Source organism: Sander lucioperca, chromosome 12, assembly GCF_008315115.2.
Source record: "Sander lucioperca isolate FBNREF2018 chromosome 12, SLUC_FBN_1.2, whole genome shotgun sequence".
NCBI classification, from domain to species: Eukaryota; Metazoa; Chordata; class Actinopteri; order Perciformes; family Percidae; genus Sander; species Sander lucioperca.
The window spans coordinates 36,764,039-36,788,809 of NC_050184.1; the positions used below are offsets into that span (position 1 = coordinate 36,764,039).

The following is a 24,771-nucleotide window of genomic DNA, read 5'->3' on the forward strand; positions in this document are numbered from 1 at the left end:
CTGGAATTCATTCAAAATTTTAATTTGTTTAAAAAAGTAATATATAAATATTTTTTAATTTGACTGAGACAATTATATTGTTAATCGGAATTATTTCTGAGACAATTAATTGTACAGCAAAATTTGGAATTCTTACAGCTCTAAGTTTGTACTGTTTGTCTATGTATCCACCATTACACAATGCAGGGTTTTAAATGATTAACCAATTTAAAAATGATTGTCTATTTTTATGTTTTGCATTTTCTGAAAAATAAAAGCTATTTTAAAACAAGTCCTTTTGCTTATGGTAAAGGTATACAAATAATGTGAATATGAATGTAAATGCATTTATAGAAAGATTTCACAAGATTTAGAGTTTTGATTTAAAAAAAGGCAGTTTGTAAAAAAAGGCTAAAGCAAATGAGTTAAGATTACATAGTAATTCAAAAATACTTTAATAACATGTTTCAACACATTCCACTCCTGTTTGTAAAGCGTCATCACAATCAACATTTTCTCTTGAATTATGGTGTTGGACATTACACAGAGGCACTGTCCAGAAATTAGCCAAAGCCCGCAACATTCTGATCTCTATGGATCTGAATGTACTGGATAAAAGGATTACCACAGTTGTAGCTTATGATGGTGGTAAGATCAATGCAGGGACCATTACATGTACTTACAGTGTTCAGGGCTCTTTCATGACAGGATCTGTTAAGCAATATGTACGTCATCTCTTTGCTCCAGCCATGATACAGAAGCACACACTTAACTGTATTAGAGGGCTGCCTGGAAGAAGATGAGGTGGTTTTATGATTCCGTCACTTAGTGAGGACAATACACATCTGGAGAAAGATTCATTATAATCATTGTGGTCACTGACAAAGTTGGATCTTACAATTTTCATCACAATTCTGTTGCAATTTCTTGTTCAACTCTCCTGTCAACGGCCCAAAAAAAAAAAAAACAGTCTCAGCTCTGGGCCCAATCACACCACAGTTTATTAGTTGGCCCCACTTCAATGATCTTTAATGGCTACTCAGGAGAAAAATGTCGACTGGGCACTTGCTACGCTCTCTGATATCCAACGTTCCAATCACATTTCAAGGAATGTCCCTTGTGTGTAGTGTCAAATAAAGGCCTTACACAACAACAAAGCCCCAATTTCAAATAGAGTAGCTTTCAAAGAGAGCTACTGAGCCAAACTGAGGAGATAGCACATTGGTAATGACAACCTTTGAACTGTCAATAAAGCAGGCAGTTGGAAATGTATTAAAACTTTTATGGACGGAATAGGCCTATAATCTGATTAACACTGTATACTGTATACAGTGTGCATCCAGAAACCTGTAGATTCAGTACACAGCAATGCATAATGACTGTATACTGGAGCTGAATCAACAGTACAGAGTTCAGACAGGAGGATGTTTTGGCAAGACATTGGTGATAGACAGTGGTAGTGACAAGTCTGTCGGAGTCAGTGTTAGCGTGACTTAGAGTATTGCGTCCATGACAATAGACCGCTGTCTCCAGTGCCGGCTTAAGCTATCGCCATAGAAAAGAGACGGGGCAAGGTGCAGTCCAAAATCTCTCCATAAAATAGTCGTCGCAGCTCCAATTTATCTAGGTTTCAGTGGATTAATGCAGAGTAAACAGGCTCTTAATTTAGTCCTTTGTCAGAATAGAAAGCTGGGGAAAAAAGGAGCTCTGCTGACTCGCACGTGCTCAAATAGGACGTTGAGGGTGTTAAATTACCAATAATAGTGGTGCGACGTGGATTCCTGACTGAGGCTGATTTTTAAAAGGACACTGAGTGGTGCATGCAGGTTGAAGAGAAGCAGGGGTGCCATACTATTAAAGCAAATCTTAAAAACTATCTTTCCATTCACTGGACATGTGACCTACAAGACCCTTCTCTGTAAACAATCATAACACAGACATGATATATTTGTAAAGTATATGCACATATAAATACAAACATACATTCATATAGGAGGAAGGGACAGGTCCTTCACACAAACTAGTTACTAGCTAGTGGAGGAAAACAGCAAACAGAAACAAAGTGAGTAGTAGAGGAAATAGAGTTTTAAAAAAAAAAGCTGATTTGTTTTGCTTTTAAAACAGGTGTGTCAGTCTTTTATATTCTCCTGTGGCATATCTGCATCTGTGAAGTAAGTATAGTCCACGGAAGCCATTGATTTAAGGTTTCTCTAAGTTTGCTCTGTGCGTAAGGGGGGAGTCCTCCCTCAGGTGCTGATTGGCCAACAATCTCCGTCCCCTCACAGTAGCTGGCAGCCTCCCCTCTTCTTGCGCTTGCGGACCTGTAGCGCTGCTCTGGTGGCCATCTCAAACACCTCCCGCACACCGTCCTTGGTCTTGGCGGAGCACTCCAAGTAGCCAAAGGCACTGATGCGGTTGGCCATGTCTCTACCCTCCTCAGATTTGACAGGCTCCTGGAGGTTTAATGCAGACAGCGGGTTAAAGTGACGCTGAGAGTGCAGACATTCAACAGGGAGAGTAGTTATAACACACACACACACACCTGTTTCATCTTGGCCAGCTCCCTTCGTGTGTGTTCATCATTCCTCAGGTCCTTCTTGTTACCCACGAGAATGATCGGGACGTTGGGACAGAAGTGTTTCACTTCAGGCGTCCATTTCTCGGGAATATTCTCTACAAGAATAAAAAACAAGTCAAGTCACTACACAGCAATTCCCAGACGTTTTCCCTACAAGGACAGTTGGGAGAGCGAGAGTGAGAGCCTTTGCCGTTTCCCTTGTGACTGTACAGACAAACATTGAGAGGTCCCTGACCCCTGCCTGATACATGGTCGAGCCTGCAAGACAAAATCTGCACTGTCTAGAAGGAGATGCCATACTGTGATAGAGTAGGCGTGCCATCTGTCGCGTCAAATGGCAAAAACACTGTGGGAGAAAGCCCCAGGGCTGAGGTCTTACTAAACAAGAAATGTTCAAGTTTGATTTGGTGTTTCGAGGGCAAAGAACACTCAGAATGTAGCCTGAAATACATGCGACATATTCTGCGTATGCTTCCAGAAAATGCCGTCATAATCTCGAACCGCAAACAACAGCTGCTAGGTTACAGTCTTGAAATGTGTTTGCTCATCTTGTTCCCAAACTAAATTAAAACACATCTAATAAGTGCCTTTTAAGTGCCAGTGTCTATTAAAGATGCATTGACCAGAAATAATCTACAAAAGGTCAATATTGGATATTCTACTGTCTATAGGTTGTTTAATCAACGTCAAAATGTAATTTTGTACTGTATTTAAGTTCCAACTTTCCCTTATGTGTTCAAATTGCTGTAGCTGAGAAACAGTCATGTCTAAATGTAGAATTACTGAATTTACTAACTAACCCAGAGCAGGAGAGCTGACTAAGGGCTAACTGTGATGCTTGTCTTGATGGCAGCATTAGGATTAATTACAACACCTATAATTTAAATCATACTCATGTACACCATCTGAATATACATTTAAATTTTCATAAAATGGATCATTAATTGCATGACATCTGCACAGAGGCAGCAAACAGGGAAATGTAATGGAAAATACATCAATTATTAGAAGGGTAAAACCTATAGAGAGGATCAGTGCAGATTTTTACTGCACTGACAGATGAGCTCTCCTTGTAGTGGAAAATGGGGACATTTAATGGAACATTTGCCAAAATGCTTTCCTGTATCTGTACAAAAAATAATTTATCTTAGCATTTTTAATGCAAATAGTTCTCTACATTCAAAGGGAACCCCATTACCAGGTATTATTTGCCTATATTGAGTTTCAGTGCGGCATGAAAGCTCTGTATTTTCTTTGCATTTTCTTTTTTGTGGATTGAATCCACGAGTCAAGCTTTTTCTCGATTGCTTAAAAGCTATTTAAATTCTGTATAAACTGAAGAAACATAACCAGCTGCCTTGACTCTCCGAGGTACCACTCCAGGGCAAAAATATTTCAGGTTCTTTCTGCATCACTGAAACCCTGCTGTGGCATCAGAATGCTGCCCTTTAATTCCAGATAAATGACTTTACCGGGATACAACAATTAAAAAAAAGAATGTTACTTGCGGTTTTGTGTGGGTAGCAATTTGTACGCAGCCTTACCTAAACTGTCGGGGCTATCTATGGAGAAGCACATGAGGATAACATCTGTGTCAGGGTAGGAGAGAGGCCTCAGTCTGTCATAGTCTTCCTGGCCTGCTGTATCCCACAACGCTAACTCCACCTGAGGAAAAGGAAGAAAAAGAACGAGTTGACGCAAGTGGCTGCCAGCAAAAAGTGCAATGTAAGTTACATTATTAAAATAAGGTAGGGTATTCCCACTTCATCGACAGCAGGATGAAGAGGGGAAAGGAGATCAGAGACAAATAGAATATGGGCAACGGATTTAAAACAATTCAGGCCTAAAAAGCAACTCCTTAGAGGTAGAGATGGTTCCCACAGAACTGTCTTAGGCTGTTAATCAAACGGATAGCAGTCCCAGAGTGCCTGACCTGCTCTAGATAAAACAAATGCCCAGCTCAGCAAGGTCTGTAGCACATGCTAAAATGCAACCCCAAAGCATCAGATAGGAATGTCTTCTACACTGTAGCCTAGAAGTGTCATAACATGCATCATGTGGCTTTTTTTTTTGTGGCATTTTAGGCCTTTATTTGATAGGAGAGCTTAGACATTAAAAGGGGAGAGAGGGGAACGACAGTGCCTGATACAGCTGAGAACTGGAGAAAAACAAGAGAGTAACTGCAGTATGTTAGCACTCATTTCTTGCCAAGTCTTGCTTGTTGGCCGACAAACTACTAGACTGGCTGGCCACACCGTCTTCTGGCATTTTCCATAATATGAGACAGTGGGCTGAGCTGTACCACATCTTCTGTGTAGGAAAGTAGGCAACACCACACCATGACAAATCTGTGTCAATATCTGCTGCTTTTGAATTCTTTTACCACTAGGTGTCTCTCAGGAGTTGGCCTCATCTAGGCCTATTTCGTTTACCACCATGCTGTCTGTCTGAACTTGTCTTTTCTTGGTTGTTGTAACCACAACTAAATATAATCAAAGAATGATAAATAGAGGGCAGATGTAAGGTCAACTGTGACACTGACTTTTTAAGTAATAATTCACTGAACTAAATGCATTTTTATCTTTTTTTAAATCCGTCTACCACATTTGAGAGGCTAGGGGTACAGTCAACTATGTATTATACTGCACAGGAAACAGGAAATGGGACATTAGTCATGATGCATGAGGGGGGGGGGTTCCAACACTGAGCAGGAAGGGGGCACTGATCCATTTCCTGTTGTTGGCTGGAGGTCTGCTGCTTTATAACAATGAAAAGACCCAAGGATTTGCTTACAATCTGCACTTATCCCCATTGGTCTTGAGGGCACGTGGTTCTCAACCAGCAGAGCCAACAGGGTCACATTTTAACACTACAGCAGCAGTTTTAGTGTCACACAAACCTGCCTGTTCTGAGGAATGTCTCTTATTATCAAAATATATACTCACATCCTTAACTACAAGTAAAAGTCCATTATCAGCTAAATGTACTTACAGTATGAAAAGTATTAAGTACTCGTTCTGCAGTAAAATGGCCCATGTGACGGATATATTATCATATGTTACAGTAGATTGTTATTACTGATGCAACAATGTGTGCGGTAAGCAGCATTGTAGCTGGTCGAGCTGCAACTAGTTTTAGCTACTTTATTTTACAACCAGGAAGTTGTAATCGTGAAATTGTGTTACAATGTACTTGAAGAACCAGATTTACAGCTCTTTAAATGTAAATGACCTCCCAAATCAAGACTACATAAAATATATAGGCCTAACACCACAGTCATCAAATACTAAGCTCTGATAAGGTTGTGTGTAAAGCTCCTTTTGTATGAAAACATGCAACCAATTAAGACACAGACATAACAAGAGTCATTTTGCATAAGTAATGCAGGGGTGTAGAAGATTAATTGAAAGTTTGGAGCGCGCTCGCGTGTCACTCAAGCGGAGTCAGCAGCTGGCACGCACCCCCGGGAGAAGCAGAGCGTGCACTTGCTGGTGGTGTGTGGGATTAGGAGCCGGCCAGGGCGGGCCACCATGCTGTAGATTACAGCTGTGCTTCTGCGTTGGCGGTGGCACAGTACTCGAGCAACCAGTGTTACAATAATATAGTTATAGGCCTATATGCCACTCGCCAAAAGGGCTATTAAGAGTGATTGTGTTACCCGCCACTGCCTCTACCTCTACCCTCTTCTGGGTAAATGGGTAGGCGGGTGCTAATGCCAAGCCCTGAATGTAATGGAGTAGAAAGTACAATATTTCTCTCTGAAATGAAAAGTATACTTAAATTGTTACCTAAATACTGTACTTGAGCAAATGCACTTAACTAATTATTCATAATCATCTAATCATAACAAATAAAAAAAAGTTACATTTCAAATATAAAAGTACCTGTTTGCCATCCACTTCAATGTCAGCGATGTAGTTCTCAAACACAGTGGGGACGTAGACCTCTGGGAACTGGTCCTTACTGAAGACGATGAGCAGACAGGTCTTCCCACATGCACCATCCCCAACTATCACCAACTTCTTCCTGATGGCTGCCATCTAAAAACAGAATACACTTTGGTTAAATGAAATGCATGAGAATCAACCAAACAATAAGTCAACTGGGGAGAAGCAAGTCTCTTCAAAGAGAGGAGGGACATGAAACAATGCAACCAGAAATAGTAAGAGTGAGAGGGCGAGAAGAAAAAGAAGAGATGATCGAAGTCTGTTTCCGAGCCGCACCCTCTTCCCTTTCCTGGGCTGCGTCCTGTGTGTGAGGTGAAAAACAAGAGTCGAGCTGAGGGTTCAGCACTGGTCTGGAAAAGCAGTGGGAGGGAAGGGAACAGGAGGAGAGCCACAGTGTTGGTAATGCTGCTGCCTCGGTGCTCTAACACACTACTGCACATGCACAGCCTCTGCCACAACCACATTAAAAACTATCCTTAATGTAACACCTCTACATCCCTGTGGCCTCGTGATCTACAGCTCTTACTGGTTTTTGTTGACACCTCAGTATTGCACACAAATCATTTCCCATTCACTTTGCCTGTATCCCTGAAAGGTAGGTGTGTGAATCTTTACTGGTCTCACGATTCAATTACGATTATCCTGTCAACGATTCAAATTGATATCCCGATGCATCACCTCCTCATTATTATATATTGCTAAACATGGTTTTCATCAACACATTCAAGCAGTCAGATATATATGAACTCCCCTTTTTATTATATCTGCTCTTAAAAAAGGTCACTTCCTGAATATAGCAGAGCAATAATCGATTATGCTCTGACACTGCATCGATGCAGAATCGTCTAGGTCTGCATCGCGATGCAATGATTAATTTCACCACCCCTACTAAAAAGGTGTGTACGCTAGTGAAATGTGGCTTGCTAGAGAAAGATATGGCCACACATCCACAACCACCCACACACACACTAATGGACAGGGTTCATACGCATTTTAACCAATATTTTTCCATGACCTTTTCGGCAAATTTCTATGACTATGTATTCCTGAAAATGTCAGTCGACATTATACAATAAGAATAAAAATCTTCTTAAACATTTTTATGTTTCCAAAACCTTTCCAGGCCTGGAATTTGCATTTTTCAAATTCCATAACTTTTCCAGGTTTTTTCAAAACGTATGAACCCTGAATGGAGAGTAGGCAGGAGGTGATGATGACAACGTACTGACTGCCTGTCAGCAGTATCGGTTTTCACCGACCTAAGACTACCTGGACCAAAACAATCTACACCTCTGCCATCACACACACGCAGGGACTAAATCACAGCTGATGAATAGTGGAGAAATACACCCTAATTATTATAAGCTTAAGTTTTATATTAACAATTGATCATATGTTTACTTGTAAGTGAATGTAGTCATAATCCCATAGAAAATGATCTACCGACTTGCAGTTCTCCTCGGGTCTACAGAGCCTCAGGGCCGTTTCACATTGTACGTGCAAACGGCAGCGCTGCGCTATGAAACCCATTATTGTCAATGGCTTGCGTGCGCAAGAACTGGTCTGCCGCTGAGCAAAGCGCAGCGCAAGAGCGGCCGCGGTGCGCTGTAACGTGCATTCAAGTGTCTGAAAAAAAACAACAAAAACACAGAATACACGTGGATCCACAAACGGAACATGGACGAGAGGTTGATTTTGGCCGTCAGCGATCTCCCAGAGCTGTATAGGCTACGACACAAGTTCGAGGTCGTACAGAGACCTCGGACGCAAAACTATGCTGTGGAAGCATTTTTCACCATAATAGGAATGCCAGCTGTGTAGATTATTGTAGCCTCTTAATTTAAATCATTCAAGTTTGTTTTAGCTATGTGAAATCAACATATATGTCTCCACTGAAATACAATCCTATGTTACATTTTTCTCAGTTACTTTGGTGCATTTGTCAAATCATAATTGCATTTGCACAACAGTGAGTGCATTTCTTAAAACAATTGGTGTAAACCGCACCGCATAGTGACTGACCTGAAAAATCGTTTCTTGCTGGAAATCTTTTGTTTGTGTCCAAAGCAAGTATTTATACCAATGAATCAAACTGACAAGTCCTTACGCCATTGTTTATACCAAGATAGTGAAACTGCTTTGTGTTGTCCATATTTAAACAGTTCACTCTGTAAGTATAGTCTAATGAACAATACACATGAAAGGGAGCACTATTCCCTATGTGACAAAGTTACACATTATTGTCATCTCTGATCTGAGAAATGCGCCAAAGCAACTGAGAAGAACTGTAGCCTACTGTTGAGCTGCGAAAACCAAATACCAAGTTGATTATACAGCTCCATACAGGTATTTGTAGGATATATTTGTATTTTTTATAAAAAAAAAAAAATTATAATTTATACTCTTTATTGATCCCCAATGGGGAAATTACAATTTACACTCGGTTGTTATTACACAATAATAATATTGTATTTGTATGTTTATATGATGTAAAATATGTTTGGACTGATTGACACAAGTTCAACAATGTTCATTTTCATTGAAGTTCACATTTAGGTATATAGGTAGGTATGGCCTTTACACAGAATAACTACCCATTTCCAAATGTGTAAGCTCCAGTTTTGGAGGAATTAATTGCACATATGCATTAAACAAAGTGTTTTCCAGAGAATGAATGATGCATGTATGAATGTAGGCTCATATCTTAGCTTTATTATACCCAACTGCAATGACTGCAGACCTCTTACTTAAGTATATAAACATGCAATGACAGTGTTGAAATGCAACATTTTATTTAGAAATTAAAATAATCCACACGTCTTCATCTATTTAGAGGAGGAGTGGAAGAACCTAAGGGACAGGTACATAAAGGAGAGGAGACAAAAAAGTGGTGCAGGGGCAGACGTGGAAGTACTTTTCCATACTGTCTTGTCTGGAGCCACACGTCAGGGAGAGACAAATAGCCAGACGCTCTGTTGTAGAAATGAGCTTTCGGAATGTTGTTCGCATCCGGGAAATCGTAGGCCCGACTCTCGTCAGCAGACCATCAAATTGCTCCCTGTTGAGCCGAAAGTACCCCTGGAACCGGTCAAAGTGAAAGCGGAGCTCCTTCACCAGCCAGAATTCCCCCAACTGCTCTCTGGACCTGAGGGTCTCGTGCACCAACACCCTTCTTCCTGCTACCTTCCTCAGTCTTCTCCTCACAACCAGGGCAAGTGCCAAGGCTTTCTTTTGTTTCAAAGACAGAAACATCGTCTCCACTAAATCACTACTGTGTATCCACAATGTTGCATGTACTGCACGTCTGATGTAAACACTGGACGCAGACGTGACGTGCATTCAAATATTGGCGCATGTACGATGTAAATTTGAGCTGAGGCCGGCGGCAAGCACAACGAAATATAGTTGGGAATAGGACAACCTAGCGGCGAGCGCGGCGCATGCCATGTACAATGTGAAACGGCCTTCAGCCATAGCATCTTTCAGCTCATTGTGTTGGTTTTACGACTGTTGGTTTCACCCGCATCGCTCTCACAATGTTGTCTTCGGCCACAGCAGGCAGCTGTTTTCAGTGAAATGCTCTAAAAGAAACTTACTGTGCACTACCTGCCCAGCACCAAACAGCAGACAGACACACATAGCGACTTGTTGGTGAACATAGTGGAGCATTTAGCAGCTAAAGAGCTAGTTAGTGAAGAGAAAACAGAGCTAAAAAAGGAGAGAGAATATTTATATTTGTCAGATGGCCATAAACACAACTCCACATTATTGATAATGTTCTGTATAGATCTAGTGGGTGTGTAAATAAGCAACTGTTTGCTAATAAGTTTGCTATATCTCATAAAGTCATATGTCAATATTGTTTTCAGCTTGTTTTCCCTGCGAAGTGCCCAAAAAGTCAGTTATTGCAAGTTTAAGAAAACAAGAATTGATCCAAAAAAGCAAACAATGTAGGCTAAGCACTTGTAAAATTACTTCTTTCATCATTATCAGTAAGCAACAAGCCGATCATACCTCAACAGATATACTAATAACTGTAATATATCCAAGAGTAATTTTATGCTATGGGATTGTAAACAGTGTTGTTCCTCTAAAATGGTCAGTGGGTGGCCAGGGAAGGTCCTGTTGATACCAAATATTCATAGAAACGGAAGCCAAATAAACTGGTTTTGTGTATGTTCAAGAATGAAATGTGTAGCTCCATTGTTTATTTGTTTCTTGCAGATTGTATTTTCACCAAAAGAATCAAAAGCCAATTGTTCAGTTTGCTTTTCTCTCCCACACATTAAACCAGGCCAGTGCGATTTTGTCTCTGGAGAGAGCCACCTGTTCTCCGTGATAGCAGGCTGCTTCTACTCCATGCATCATACTGTCACTGCCAGAGGGCAGACACAAACACATGTTACTGGTAGCTGCTGTGCAGCCCAGAAAGCTTCAGAAAATAGGGCTAGTGCTGCAGATTTTGTGCTGTGACAAAATAATGTAGCCCTATTGATGACAATAGCTCTCACAGCATGCTGCCTACTGTGCCAGTGGCAGAACATAGTGCTTAGTGAGATAACGGCCCCTTTCCTTTGCACTAATGTGTGTGCACACTGTGCCAGTACAAGGACGGGAACAGGTACTCCAGGCACTTCTTCCCTAAATAAGAGCTGATGTTAAGGTGTGTTCCTAAAAAATGTGGCACGAAAACGATACGAGGTGGTGATGTAAACGTTTCCCAATATGGAATTTAGAATCAATCGAAGAGTAAAAGAAAAACTAACAACTCGTTCATTATATCAATTAATCAATGGACTTGTCAGACTTGCACTCACACTCACTGACATTTAGATGCAAGAACAAAAAGGTGCAGTGAAGAGGTAAATTGTTTTCTTTAAGAAAGTGTTATGGTTATTCATTATTCACTCATGCTTTATCCATTTGTATGCTCTAAATGCATTTAGAGAATTTTCCCATGCCATTTGTTTCCTCATTCACCTTCCTTTCTTTAAGGGACTTCCTGGTGTGACATTAACAGTAGTGAGGGAGGAGAGAAAAAGAACAGGAAAGACATCTGGAATTAACCCATGTTGTCATGACAGTTCAAATAAGCTTTATTATCACAAGGAGGAGCCCGACGCAACCGGTCCCTCCTCTTTTTTTGTCCTTAAGTCAGTCAGCCCTGGACTCAGTATGGGATAGTTACAGTGTGTGTGAGGATTCATGGAGAGCAGACACCCACATAACAGAGTGGAGGTTGTACAATTGCATGTGAGTATTATGAATATCAAGTCAAAACTAACTAGGACACTTTTTCTTTTTTTTTTATCTATGGCATTTAAGTGAGTTTAACTGAATCTTAAAATTATACCTAAATGTTAATATATTACTGAGACTACATTAACCTAATTAAAAGCAAATTAAATGCACCTAAGAATATCATCCATTGTTTTGCCATTTGCTTTTGTATTATGACACTCTACTTTGTGCTATATTCAACAATCAATAATAATAATTAAGTGTGGCCTGGATTTTATGTTGTGGTAGGCCTCTGTTACTTTTTGGGGGGGGAAATATATAATATAAAACACTTCAAATACACTCAATACAATAATCATGAAACTCATGAAACTATGTGTGGTGTTAAACGCTCGTAGAAGCAGCAGTGAATTGGACAGACCGAGCTGTAGACCAAGCCAGCTGCATTAATCTCAGTGTTACAAAGAACAATGAAAATGTACTAAAGCCATATTCTGAGTGGTGAGCTATAGTACACATGCAGAGACATCTAGTACCACACCCACCCACACCAACACACACACACGCACGCACGAGACTGCGTGTTCACACGTAATTCAGGATGAAAGATTCCGTCTTGCATAATGTTTGTCCCTGCGTGGGGTAGCAAAGGACAAAGTTCTCATTCCACGCACATGCAGCACAGACGCTCATTTCACCCCAGCAGGTTTCGATTCACTCCCGCAGTAGTAACACATTAGCCAGTCTTGTCCATTAGAAGTGGTAGGGGGTAACAATAGCAACAACCAAAAACATTCTAATCACATGGATCAGCAAACTCAAGGTATTTACACCAAAACAGCAGTTAGTGACCCGTTTGATTTGAAGTATGTACAAGCCATAAAACTCCCATTATCAAATGTCATGTAGGCTTTTACCAGTCCAACACAGACAGAATCATCAAAGTACATTGCTGTGTATTAGTGCGTTTTCACGTCAGGAAGAGGGCAAAACTTCCGATAAAATGCCTTTAACTTAAGATCCGAATGAAGAAGCTTGAGGTGAGCAGCCATAAAGTTTAGGTCTGCTCTAAAGTGGAAGAGCCCTTCATTTCAATGACTGAGGCCAGTCCAGCAACACAGGGGGGTTGTCCAGCAAATAAGTTTGATCTGGGTCAACTTTTAATTTTCACGTAGCAATGTCACCTGACAGGGCACTGCTGTGTGACCAATTAAACACATGCAAGAGCACATTCCTGGTAGATTACTATGCAACATGAACAGCATAGTTTTTTTACAGTTTAACTCGTGATCGAGTTGTAAAATCCTGTCTTAGAGTATTATAAACTGCTGTGCTGTGTTTTGGAGTCTGAGAAGCAGTCAAACTCATTGATCTAGAAACTGAACTTGCTGGAACATATTTCATGTCTGAAACCATTGTCATGATACGTAGGTGCCTCTTAAGCCCATGACACAGTAACCCGACGGCCGACCGTTGGCAGAAAAGGCTGTCGGACTGATCAGTCGGTTCCCCGAGGTCCAAAAAGTGCCTCAGAACACACCGAAGCGACGCCGACTTGACCGTGTAATACGTCTCCATAACAGCAGGTAGCGCTAATCTGTATTGTCGCCCAAAAAATGAAAACCGGCAGCTGATTGGAAAAACGCGTAATGTGGGTCTGGTTTCTCCGGAAATTCAAAGCCAGACTATCATGGCGACTTGTTCAGAATACGATCTCATATTTTACTGAAATAGTTCACCGAAACGTGTTTCTGAAAACATTTTAAGCGAGAAATAGGCCATACAGTTACTGAATCGGTCTTCATTTCAGATCGACAAAAGTCAGTTTAAAAGATTTGTCAGATTTTGAGAGGCGTTAGTCACGGTCATCCCACTCGTCATTTCCGGGTTAGCACTCCAATCAAATTGGTCATGGAGTCCGACTGCCCGCCCTCCGACGCAACATGTCAGGTCGGCCAAAATGAAGGCCGACAGGTCCTCGGACGGACGACAGCACGGAACACACCGAACTGACTCGAGTCACTGACCTCGCCAGACTGTCCCGACGGGCGATTATTGGCTTGGTGTGTCACTGCCTTTAGCCACATGAACTGATGGAGGTCAGGAGGAGATCATGGACAGAGTCAAATACAGGCCCTTGTGTGGCCAAGTCAAGTCTGGACTTGAACTCGAATGAAAAGACGGACCTAAAAGGTGTCGCTTTACCTTTCCATCCAGTTTGACAGAGCAAGGAAAATAGGGAGAAACTGCGTTGTGGTGACTTCTGTACTGTACTGAATAAAAGGGTCTGGATACATACATGGGTAAAGGAGTTTCAGTTTCCGTAAATTCTCCAACTTCAATTTTTTCCCCTATTTAAGTGTAGGCTCGTCGCAATATGCAATAAATCAGTTAATCGCATGATAAATAAAAATTCTCTCTCTCTCACTCAAAGAGACTGGATGACCACTCCGGTGCATCGGTGACCCCTTTCCTTAGCGTAACGAGGAGTGAACCCTCGTGTCAGTCACTTGTCAGCCGCATGGTCTCTGTGTGGGGAGGCGGGGCTCCTGGCGTAGCCTACCACAGTGTGCAGCAAAAGAGCCGCGTGAGGAGTATAGCCAGAGAAAACGCTAGTTGAGAGTTGGAGGAATAAAACAAAAAAGATGGAATTGGTTTCCAAACCAAACGCACTTCGGATTCCAACCAAATGACCGTGGTGAACCACTTAACCTGAGCGAGTCGGTATGTCGCATCCTAACTGGCAGTTTTGCCAGGAATGTATCACTCTTTATGTCTGAGTCCAATGTTTATTATTTTTCGAAGTGCAATTTTGTTTACATCCATTTTATTTATTGTTTTGGTTGTGTGTGGTTTTGAATTTCCATTTTATTTATTGCTTTTGATTGCGTTTGGTTTTTATTCCAGTGCATTTTTTGTTAACAGAGATTGAGAGTTCATTTTATTTATTGTTTTTGGTTGTTTTGTTCATTTATTGTGGATATTTAAAATGTCTTCCAGTTCCAGTGTTAAATATTCTTTAGAAATAAAAGTTTATTGATCTTTGAAAACGGTGTACCTGCATTATCTTTATTTTAAGATTATTTTTTGGGCATTTTTAGGCCTTTATTGACAGGACAGCTGAAGAAATGAAAGGGAAGAGAGAGGGGGGGAATGATATGCAGCAAAGGGCCGCAGGGCGGAGTCGAACCGGGCTCGCTGCGTCGAGGAGTAAACCTCTATATATGGGCGCCAACTCTACCAACTGAGCTATATGGGCACCCTGTACCTGCATTATTATGCCATTATCATTATATTAGATGAAAATGGTCTCAGAACGACAATATTATTGTTTATCGCAATAATTTCTGGGACAATTTATCATCCAGCAAAATTTGTTATCGTGACAGGCTTATTTAAGTGCAGTAAATATAACATCTCTGACCTTAGCTAAAGATGTTGTCACAAGTTACTGAATAAGGACAGAGAAATGTAAATATAGATTACAAGAAGACACGGAATTCCACCACAAATTGATAAATATGTCCTCCCTGATTTCATTGGAAAGTGACACAAGCAGATCTGACTGGACAGCCCTGTAAAATGTAAACTAACTGTACACTTGCAGGTGACGTATGAACAAAGAGTTTGAGTTGTTACAGACACATTAACTGAGTGTTAACAGTTCAGGTATTGACACACCGATTGGTCAAAGCTGCAAAATGCAATCCACATGATTAGTAACAGGTCACTAAATGCTTAACCACACAATGCTGTCCGACTGTGTATAAATGTGAGAGGACGTAAGCTTTGAGGAATGTCTCACCCACTTTCAACACCCCTCGCCCTTTTTTTCTAAACACACAACATCCCTCCCCCCACCAGTATCTCTTCTTCTTTCTCCTGGTTGAAATGTTGAAGACTGGATTATAGGGGTAGGAAAAATAATCAATTCTTAGATGCATCGCGATTCTCTCTAGAACGATTCGATGCTCGATTCTGATAAGTTAATAATCGATCAAAAGCGTTTTATGTCTTGATTTTTATTTAAAAGTTACTGTGTCCAGACAAGTACAAATCAGAAAACTGAGTGACTGATAGATGATGGGATAATGGACAACAACTTAGAGTTTAGGCAAGAGTGCAGAAAAAAAAAAACCACACAAAAATGGCCAAAAGGATTTTTATTTTGTACACATGATTTAATAAGACACACATAAAATAATTAGGCAAAACACATATAGACTAAGGCATGGATACACGAAACGAGCCCGACGGGTCCCGGGCCAGGTTCGGACGGATATTTAGAAATGATGGTCGGGTTCGGTCACATCAGCGCGATAAGGCATTTGTTGTAAAATGGTGCTGCGGCTCCTTTAAGAGAGCTCAGTGTGTGTGTAAAGTGGGCAGAAGAGAGATAGAGGAAGAGGAAGCAGACGTGTAGGTGCGACTGGAGCAGAGTTGGTGGAATAAGTTTAAGTTTTGTACACAGTGTGTGCGGTGTCTGAGATAAACCCCAGACTGAAAGCCAAGTTCATTCATCTGCTCACCAGAAACGGGATATAACCCCGACGTTATAGAACGTCGGTCCTGGAGGTAACGAGTCTCCCCTGGTTTTCTGATCACGGTCGGAAACGAAGCAAGCAGGAAAGTTTAGCACATTGAACATTTTAAATTAAACAGCTTATTAACGTACGCTTGTTCCCCCGTGTGCGCTGATGCGCTCATCTGTTGACCTTTCCGAATGCCTTCCTATAGTTGCTTAATAAAAGCTTTCCACACAAACAAACGTACACGTGTCATTAGTATGAGAAAATAAAATGAGATTTTAACTGTGTCGGGCTCGGACACAAATTTCTTAATGCCTGTCAGGCTCGGGCCGTGTTCGGTCACGGCTCTGTCGGATGCGGACCGGGCTCGGACAGAAAAATTCGGCCCAATCCGGACTCTAATATAGACTGTTCATCTACTTTATCACATTACATCAGACCACCTCATGTTTCATGTCCTAAGAAGCCAATTATCCACCTTTAAACATGACTGAGCCTCTGACATGGAAGATTACTGGGAGAGAAGGTGACTTTCACAAGCATGTTTAATAGAGTCCGGATCTGGCCGAATTTTTCTGTCCGAGCCCGGCCTGCGTCCGACAGAGCAGTGACCGAACCCGGCCCGAGCCCGACACAGTTAAAATCTCATTTTGGGTTGAAAACATGTGGAAGTAGCTCCTACTACTGGCTGTAGTCCATAGCCTCTGGGCAAAAAAATCTTCCGATGACGCAAAAATCTTTGTTTTACGTCATCGGAAGATTTTTTCCAGACCCACAATACAGAGATCTCTGGTCTCAGGGGGACATGAGGGAGGGAAGCACGGTCATTCGAAAATACTACCGTGTTTCTACTGATACAAAGCTTAATGCTAAATCGGTGAAGTATCCCTTTAAGAAATGCTTGTTTTGCCACCGACGGGCTCAGATATTCTGTCTGTGTCTGACAACATTATGGAAAGGATTCCCACAGAGGGCGGCCATTCTGTTAAAGAGTAAGATCCTTTTTTAAACACAAAAACATCTGCAAAATTGCTATCGCTAAACTTACCAGACTCCATGTAAATAAACAGTAATTTTATCCTTGTAAAATACACTTCATTCAAAGTTGACAGACACAAAATAAAACTATGAAAAGCCACCTTGGTTTGTTTTTCCACTTTTTCAACAATCACCACTCTGGTTTGGTTGAATTAACTCAATGAACATATGTTGGCTCTGTACACGCTTAAAGTGTTGGTTATTTAAATGGAGTCTGGTGGGTTTAGCGACAGCGATCTCTGAGCCATTTCTGATTAAACAAAGATTTTACTTATATCGCTGTAGGGATTCTTTCCATAATGTTGTCAGAAACCTAATAACAATCTGAATTGATTTGATTCCAATTCACAAGGTCCCGATTCAATGACATTTTTTTATTTGATTCTATATTAATTAGGTTACGGAAATTTCAGTTCCAATACACATTTTGCTTGGATATAAAAGAGATTCTCAGAGAACTTGCTGTAAATTTAGGGGTTTTCCTGGCTCAGAATGGGCCTTTTGGAGGATACGTATGAAGTGGGGGGGTCTGGGGGTTGTCCCCCAGGACATTTTGAGCGTCAAAGACTTCATTTCCTGCATTCTGATACATTGTTAGGCACACATTTATGAAGCAAATGTCTATGTCACGGAAAACACAAAATTCTGTAACTTTTTCCCAAGGAGCACATTTTGCTCCCAAGTTGAAAAATGTAGGAGTGACTACATCAACATGCATTTTAAAAGATCTACATACACATTACAAAATAAAATAAAGTACTATATAATGTAAAACTGAATTCAAACACTGTAGACCTCTCCCTCTCTCTCTGGAGCGTGCAGGAGGCAGGACATGAGGAACATTACACTACAATCATGTAACCGGTTTGTAATTTGGTCATAAATAACTGATTCTCTTGCCGTTCCTTGAATTTCTTCAACGTTTTCGGCATCGCCCCTTACTGACAGAAGTTCCTAAATAGTATTCTCATTGTCTCTCCCGTTAGACATTTTCGTTGCAGTCTTTGTGGCGTCTTGCTTAACCCTTGTTTGTTTACTTCCAGTAGTGTCAGCCGCACAATGTAGACCTACATAAGGCTAAGTATGAACATGGGGAGCTGTATAATGTAGTGAAAAAAAAGGATGTACCTAGAAAATACTGCTGCGTTTCATCTTCTTTTTCTTCTCTCCTTACAAAACACAACCTTTTGCATGAGGTTGGATGAGAGAAATTCTTGCAGAGAAGTTGAAGCCAAGCTCAAATTTTGAAGGTTGAATCAAACTTGAGCTCAGAAGCTGCTCAGAATCCGGGCCAGGGAAAAAGCTAAAGTCAGAGAACCTAGCTGGAGCCCAAAATAGGACAGAGCCATTGAGACTCCCCCAGCCCAATTTATCACAGTGCACACAGCTCAGCTCAGAGGACGAAAGAGAAATATCACACAGAATTATCCTTTCATCCGCCCCTGAACCTACGCTTCCAGTACAGACAGACAGTCAGAAAGATGGAGGGAAGGAAGGAGAGGTGGTCAAAACTAGAACTTGAGCGTGTTGTAGCACAAGCAACAGATATGAAGAAACTTCAAACATACCAAAGTGTAGTAAGTAAGTCTTGATTAATATTCCATGAGTACAGAATAAATAAATAGATGATTTAGTCAGAGTAGGGAACGGAGCTAATCAGGATTTGGTAAGAAATCTTGAATGTATTTCTGTTTTCACCCCGTTTCTTACTCTCCGATTATTTGTTCCTTTAGCTCCCTTCTCCAGTCTCTTGTTCTCACATTGTCCTCGTCTTATCCATTTCTTTTTCTCTCTCTCCCTCTTTCTCTCTCTTCCTGTGTTGCAGTGTGATGTCACCATCACGGAGCTAATGTTCCGTATCCTTAGGGTGCTGCATTCCTCCTTTCTGACACACACATACAGCACAGATGAAAGCCAAAGATGACACGCATGTACGCAGCCTGCAACACGACAGTTTCTCTCATCCGCTATCTGAAGTGTTCGATCGTATTTTATCAAATCCGACTCCTTTCAAACCCCTTCAAATCAAATCTCATTAGGTTTGCCTTTCAACATTTGCACATAACTAAAGGCTAAAATAACTGTGACTTAAAGATATCTAATCATCTTTTGTTGGCTGAGAAGGAAAAAAAGACTTTTACAGTTTGTAATGTTCACAACCTGTACCTACAACCTGGCAATGAGAGGAGCAGCATAATAAATGAAAATGCTAAACGTATCGGACACATTCAATTAACAGCTGTAGCCTAGTTCAAACATTGAAGGCCCTGATTCAGAACTATTCAACTGATGAGATTAAGATGTTAATATGAACAAAGGTTTCAGAGTGAGAGTCTTAAATTGGCTTGAGGTGATGAACTTGATTATTTCTCCAGGGAAGAGTCACCACTGGGAAGGTCCCTGCTGAACTACAAAAGCACAGTAATCGTACAGCGGCGTTCCAGAGTTATGTTATACCGTTACAGAATTAACATTACAGCTCATTACAGTCGGCTACAAATATGAAGCCTACTGTCTATATGATTTCCACTGCTCTTTGCTAATCAAAGAGTGAGGAGAGATAAAAGGTTTCATAAGAGATTCATAAGCATCTCAGTTTAACTAATCTCGGGGTTTTTTGCCAACCGGGAACCGAGTCCAAAATGGAACCAGCTATCAGAACCCTTCCCTAAGGGCTACAATGTTATGTAATGATACTCAGCAGAAATGCTCTGCTTTCCTAATTGTCCTTTTAGGGACTTCCTGAAACTGCAAGCACCACGATCTAAACAGGAAACTCTCCCAGTGATACATTTTGTTTGCCCAGAGGCTTTTCTCATATGCATGCTGTCTAGAAGTGATACACCCACCAGCCTACAGACATATTTGTTGACCACCATCAGATGATTAGAAATCAGATAAGAGCTCAGCATTTCCCTCTGTTCTGTGTCATAGACACTGCAGTCAAACTCTTCTCCTGACTAATCTAAGACAGGATACTGTGGAACATTGTGTTTCAACACCTCAATTGATAACAATGTACAAACCAGCAGCTCCCAATAGAATATGAGTATGAGCTGGAAGGATGGAAAAAAACTCCCATTTGGGCAATCCCCTTCTGTCCATGCACCACTTCCTAAATCTTTGCTTCAGAGGTTTGCTTGGAACAACTAGTATAAGCGAACATCCTACGTTCGCAATCTCTGAAGCTCCAGCTGGCACATACAATAGGCGACAAGTAAAACACTTATAGTAGGTCAGTGGTGGAGAGCATGCCAAGGGGAACAAAATGGGGTACAGCACCAGGGTGAAATAGCCTCTGTGTGGTGATCCTTGCATATATGGAGCTTTTGATCAATAATAGTTTACCATGAATACTTTTGTACTGAGCTATTCAGCTGTCTTCTGAAATGACCTCAATATGGCAAGTACAGAAGAATAAGAGCTCACATGCTGGAGATGTAAATTCTGTCAACATGACACACCATGGCTTGTTATTTTAATTTGAAATATAGGCTATAGGTCATTTGTAGGGATGTCCCGATCAAGTGTTTATGGCCCGATCATGATCCTTTAATATTGGGTATCTGCTGATACCAACTTTGATCCAATACTTATATTTACCTAAATGTTGACTAAATATGTGTCTGACACATCTGACTTTTCACAAGCTACTTGATACACACTGAGGGACTCTGATTCAAAACTATAAGCTTAAATTATTGGTATGATATGAATGAAATATATTTAATTTGGGGTTTCTTGTTAATGCACTACATGCCTAGAAAACCTTGCAAAACATTTAATTACTCAATGTTGAGATATTCAACTTTATAATTTCTCTAATAACATTTTTGCAAGGATTCCTCCGTGTGTAGGCATATTCTTTTCAGCATACTAGTATATCCAACCATCTATTTGTAATTTACATATATTTGTAGGTGCAAATAATACCACTAAAACTACTACTTTTAACTCCCACTTCACACAGAGCGGCTAGATTACATCACTTGGTAGAATGACAGTCAAAACCACACTGTGATGACAACAGCCAACATCATGCCTTCTGCTTTTACATTATTGTAGTCTAGATTGGGGATTTCCCCAACGTTTCCATCAACTGCCTTGGCACTGATTTGATTTGTGTTGTGTGTGTGTGTGTGTGTGTGTGTGTGTGTGTGTGTGTGTGTGTGTGTGTGTGTGTGTGTGTGTGTGTCACTTCTGACCACTACCTGCAAACAGCTTGGTCAGCAGTCAGCTGTTCAGCTACAATGACATCATAATTTCTCCTGTAGTAGCCACACACACATTTGACATACAAACATGCACACATATGGTAGTAAGATGTATGAAGATATTTTTAAGCATTCTTCTGCTGTGTATGTCTGCCCTTTAACATACTGTGTGTGACATTGTAGAAACACAAATGGGAGTAGTCCAGTTGATGCGTGACATGAGTTTTGCAGGGCTCAGATATATGGGGGGGTGCGTTTTTGTTATGGTATACACGCCGAGACAAGGGAACAAGCCTGTGTGAGATATGAGGATCTGCGCTAAAGTAGCCGAGCAGCACAACAAGGGTGTGGTGACTAGGAGAGAGGAATTTCCTCGAGACGGACAAAATGTTGTAACATGAACGCTTTTAAAGCGTTTAAAACAGGCGAGGAGGAGAGACTTTTTGACCACACAACCAAACGAAAAAGTTCACTCACTCGGTAACAAAGTATTTATGTTTTTGCCTACCAGTAGTAATTCTAGTTCAGGGGGGAAACGATCCACCCACTCCCCTTTACTCACAAAACAGATTTCGAATAGAGAAAGAGGCAATCAGTTTTTACAGCGAGTAGCTAACTTAAAAAGATTCTCTCTATCTGCCTCCACATCTGAAGTAGTTAAATTACGTAATGAAGTAACGTTATATGGGCTAGTTTGTGTGGTGGGAATGCTGATATGATCCATATGCCCGCCTTGAGGGAACAAACAGGTGTGTCCCCTAGTAATAATGATAATTTTTCTTTATATTCCTATCAACTAGCTAAACGTCGAAACACTTCAGCCATTTCGCTGGAAAACTTCTAAACAAGTAACAGGTTTCAACTCACCGAGCTGATGCTGCTGCTGGTGGTAACGTTAGTATCTCGGTTCACTAACGTGGCTTCTGAAGCTACTTTTCCTTTAAACCTCAAAATCGCTTTACTAACTCAATGTGCTAGTCGGTAATTGCAAAATTAACTGAGTATAACAAAAGGAAAAAAATACTCTCTTACCTTTCCCAGAATATGCTTTCAAATATCAAAGACCTCCGTGCTCCCCTCCTGTCGTCTTCCGTCCCTTGAAGCAGCTGTACTCACTCAAAGTAAAGCGACCAAACCGATACTCACAAGACCCTCCCATAATGCTGCATTCAGGGTCCCCCGGAAACTTAAACTCCCCATTTGCGTATCATTTGGCTCGGAAGTTCAGTGGTAATATGGTTGCAAGTAACTATTATTTGAATTCTTGATTAATCGGCCGAATGTTTACCCAAATAATTGATTATTTGTTTTGTATATAGCCTATAATGTCAAAATATGGCTCTTGTAAATATAGGCTAGGCTACTTCTGTAGGCTAATTGTTGTGCACATGACAAATAAAGAACCTGAAAACATTGTCAAGCTATTATTTGCACCCATATTTCTTAAATTTCCTTAAATATATGATTAAATCATATGATTGGGTCACTATATTCTCCAAAATTGTGTGAGCTGTTTCCAGACCTGGCACACCACCATCAACATCTGTTTCAGCTGTGAAAGGCTTATTGTAGCATCCTATGACAAAAATAGTCCATCAACACCACACTCAAAGATTGAATGACTTTCAGGGTCATTTTACAAATAGCTATTGAAAAACACAGAATTGATAAATGTGGGACAGAGCGTCAGATGCATACCACATTCTCATTCAGAGCATTACATTTGTGATTAGAAGATTCCTGTATGCACATGAATGCAACACGGTGTCTTCAATATTTGAGATTCCAGCGCCTTCATGCTATTGGCTTAAAGGATTTAACCGTTACAAGGTCCCCTCCCATTTACGGTTAGAGAATAATGACATCATGTATATAAAGAGGTGGTCTGTCATTTATATTGTCACCATTAGTTGTGTTTTCCGTTATCTCACAAGCAAGGTTTCAATGTTATTCAGTGTTTTGTAAAATTGGAGATAAATAATCTTTTTGTTCTTGTTCTTGTTCTTGTTGTTCTTCTTCCTTGTGTAAGGAGATCATGGATGTATTAAGAGAACAGGAGATGGACTTTGACCCTTGACCCAAGTTATTTATTTCTCCCACAGTGCATCAGGAAATCACACAACAGGCATTTGAGCTTTTTAACCTCTCATGAGGTTGTAAGTTCATTTGCCCTCGAGAACAGTACAAGTAAAACCTCAGCAGCTTCAGGGTAAGAAGAACATGCATGGCATACAGTAGGCATGTTATTAACCCACAGTAGCCTATTATAAACATTCTATTTCTAGCGGGTTTCCTACTCATGAGGGGAAAAAAACCACAAGCCTCAACAATAAACTGAATTTATCTGACTTCTCTGTATTCTGGCTCTTTTACAGTAATTTGGACAGCTCTCTGCAGTTTCCATGGTAATACCCACAGACTGTATTCAGATAAAACGATGCACAGTGGCACCTCCCAGTCCGATAGAATGCTGATGCTATTTCTGTAAGCTGTCTGTGAGGGGAGCTGCTAGCTGATGTGTTTAGACTGGAGAAAGATGATGGTTTGAAATGCAGCTGCAGTTCAGAGAGAACATAGGCATGCATTTACAACACCCCTGTTCTACATTATTCTCCCTCTGCCCCATCCCAAACTGCTATTTTGACACTATATGCTACATGGTGCATCAGCTGATTCAATTGGATTGTTTGGACTGGATACATCTATTTGGGAACTTTTAATATTTACTTGGGTCAGTGCACACAGAGTCAGTTGTGAGTCTAAATTAATCAAACTTTTGAGTTTCTCAGGTTTCAAGTGTAAGAGCAGCTTGAAATTTCAGGCTAAAATCAGTTCCCAAACTTCTACATGTAAATTCATGCTGTTGACCAATGATAAATCATCTTAACAGTGCACGTTTTCGAGGGAATGGAGAGACCTGGTCCAATATAGAGAGAAAGCTATTATATTAGCACCATCTAAACTAAAACACCTTGCTCTACTACACAAAAGAGACGTGGCATGGTTTGTAGTCAACAGGAGTGAATGGTAGAAATACAATCCTTTGAATCAACCATAGACTGTAAATATTAAACAATCTATGGAATTAAAGCGTAACTCTCGCCAAAATGCAACCTAGGGTCTTTTTGTGAATGTACCCGAGTCAAACTTTCGTTTAAAAGCATATTTAGGACGGAAGCGTCACTTTTAAGATTTACCGTATTCTCGTTTTTCGGTCAAATGGCCTTTTGAATGGGAGTCCTAGG

At 40.7% G+C, this 24,771-nt stretch overlaps 1 protein-coding gene across 2 annotated transcripts; it reads right to left on the bottom strand.

Annotated features, from left to right (window-relative positions):
* Nucleotides 1-415: 415 nt before the first annotated feature.
* LOC116038421 (rho-related GTP-binding protein RhoA-D) lies at nucleotides 416-22,693 on the bottom strand. Of its 2 annotated transcripts, none has more exons than XM_031282817.2 (5): nucleotides 22,559-22,693; nucleotides 6,442-6,597; nucleotides 4,102-4,222; nucleotides 2,522-2,652; nucleotides 416-2,432 (listed from the first exon to the last, which is right to left on the bottom strand). In XM_031282817.2, the coding sequence occupies exons 2-5, from the start codon at nucleotides 6,595-6,597 to the stop codon at nucleotides 2,259-2,261; spliced, it is 582 nt and encodes a 193-aa protein (XP_031138677.1). In that variant the 5' UTR covers nucleotides 22,559-22,693; the 3' UTR covers nucleotides 416-2,258. The 2 variants fall into 2 exon arrangements, with proteins under 2 accessions (XP_031138677.1, XP_031138686.1); XM_031282826.2 differs by lacking the exon at nucleotides 22,559-22,693 and adding an exon at nucleotides 22,394-22,552.
* Between the last annotated feature and the right edge of the window lie 2,078 nt (nucleotides 22,694-24,771).

Excerpts from the sequence above, each read along its gene's own strand:
- LOC116038421 (XM_031282817.2), bottom strand. The coding sequence starts at position 6,597 with ATGGCAGCCATCAGGAAGAAGTTGGTGATAGTTGGGGATGGTGCATGT. Across the intron at positions 2,653-4,101 it reads AGATAGCCCCGACAGTTTAG|AGAATATTCCCGAGAAATGG; the intron begins GTAAGGCTGCGT and ends TTATTCTTGTAG. Across the intron at positions 2,433-2,521 it reads AGCTGGCCAAGATGAAACAG|GAGCCTGTCAAATCTGAGGA; the intron begins GTGTGTGTGTGT and ends TTAAACCTCCAG.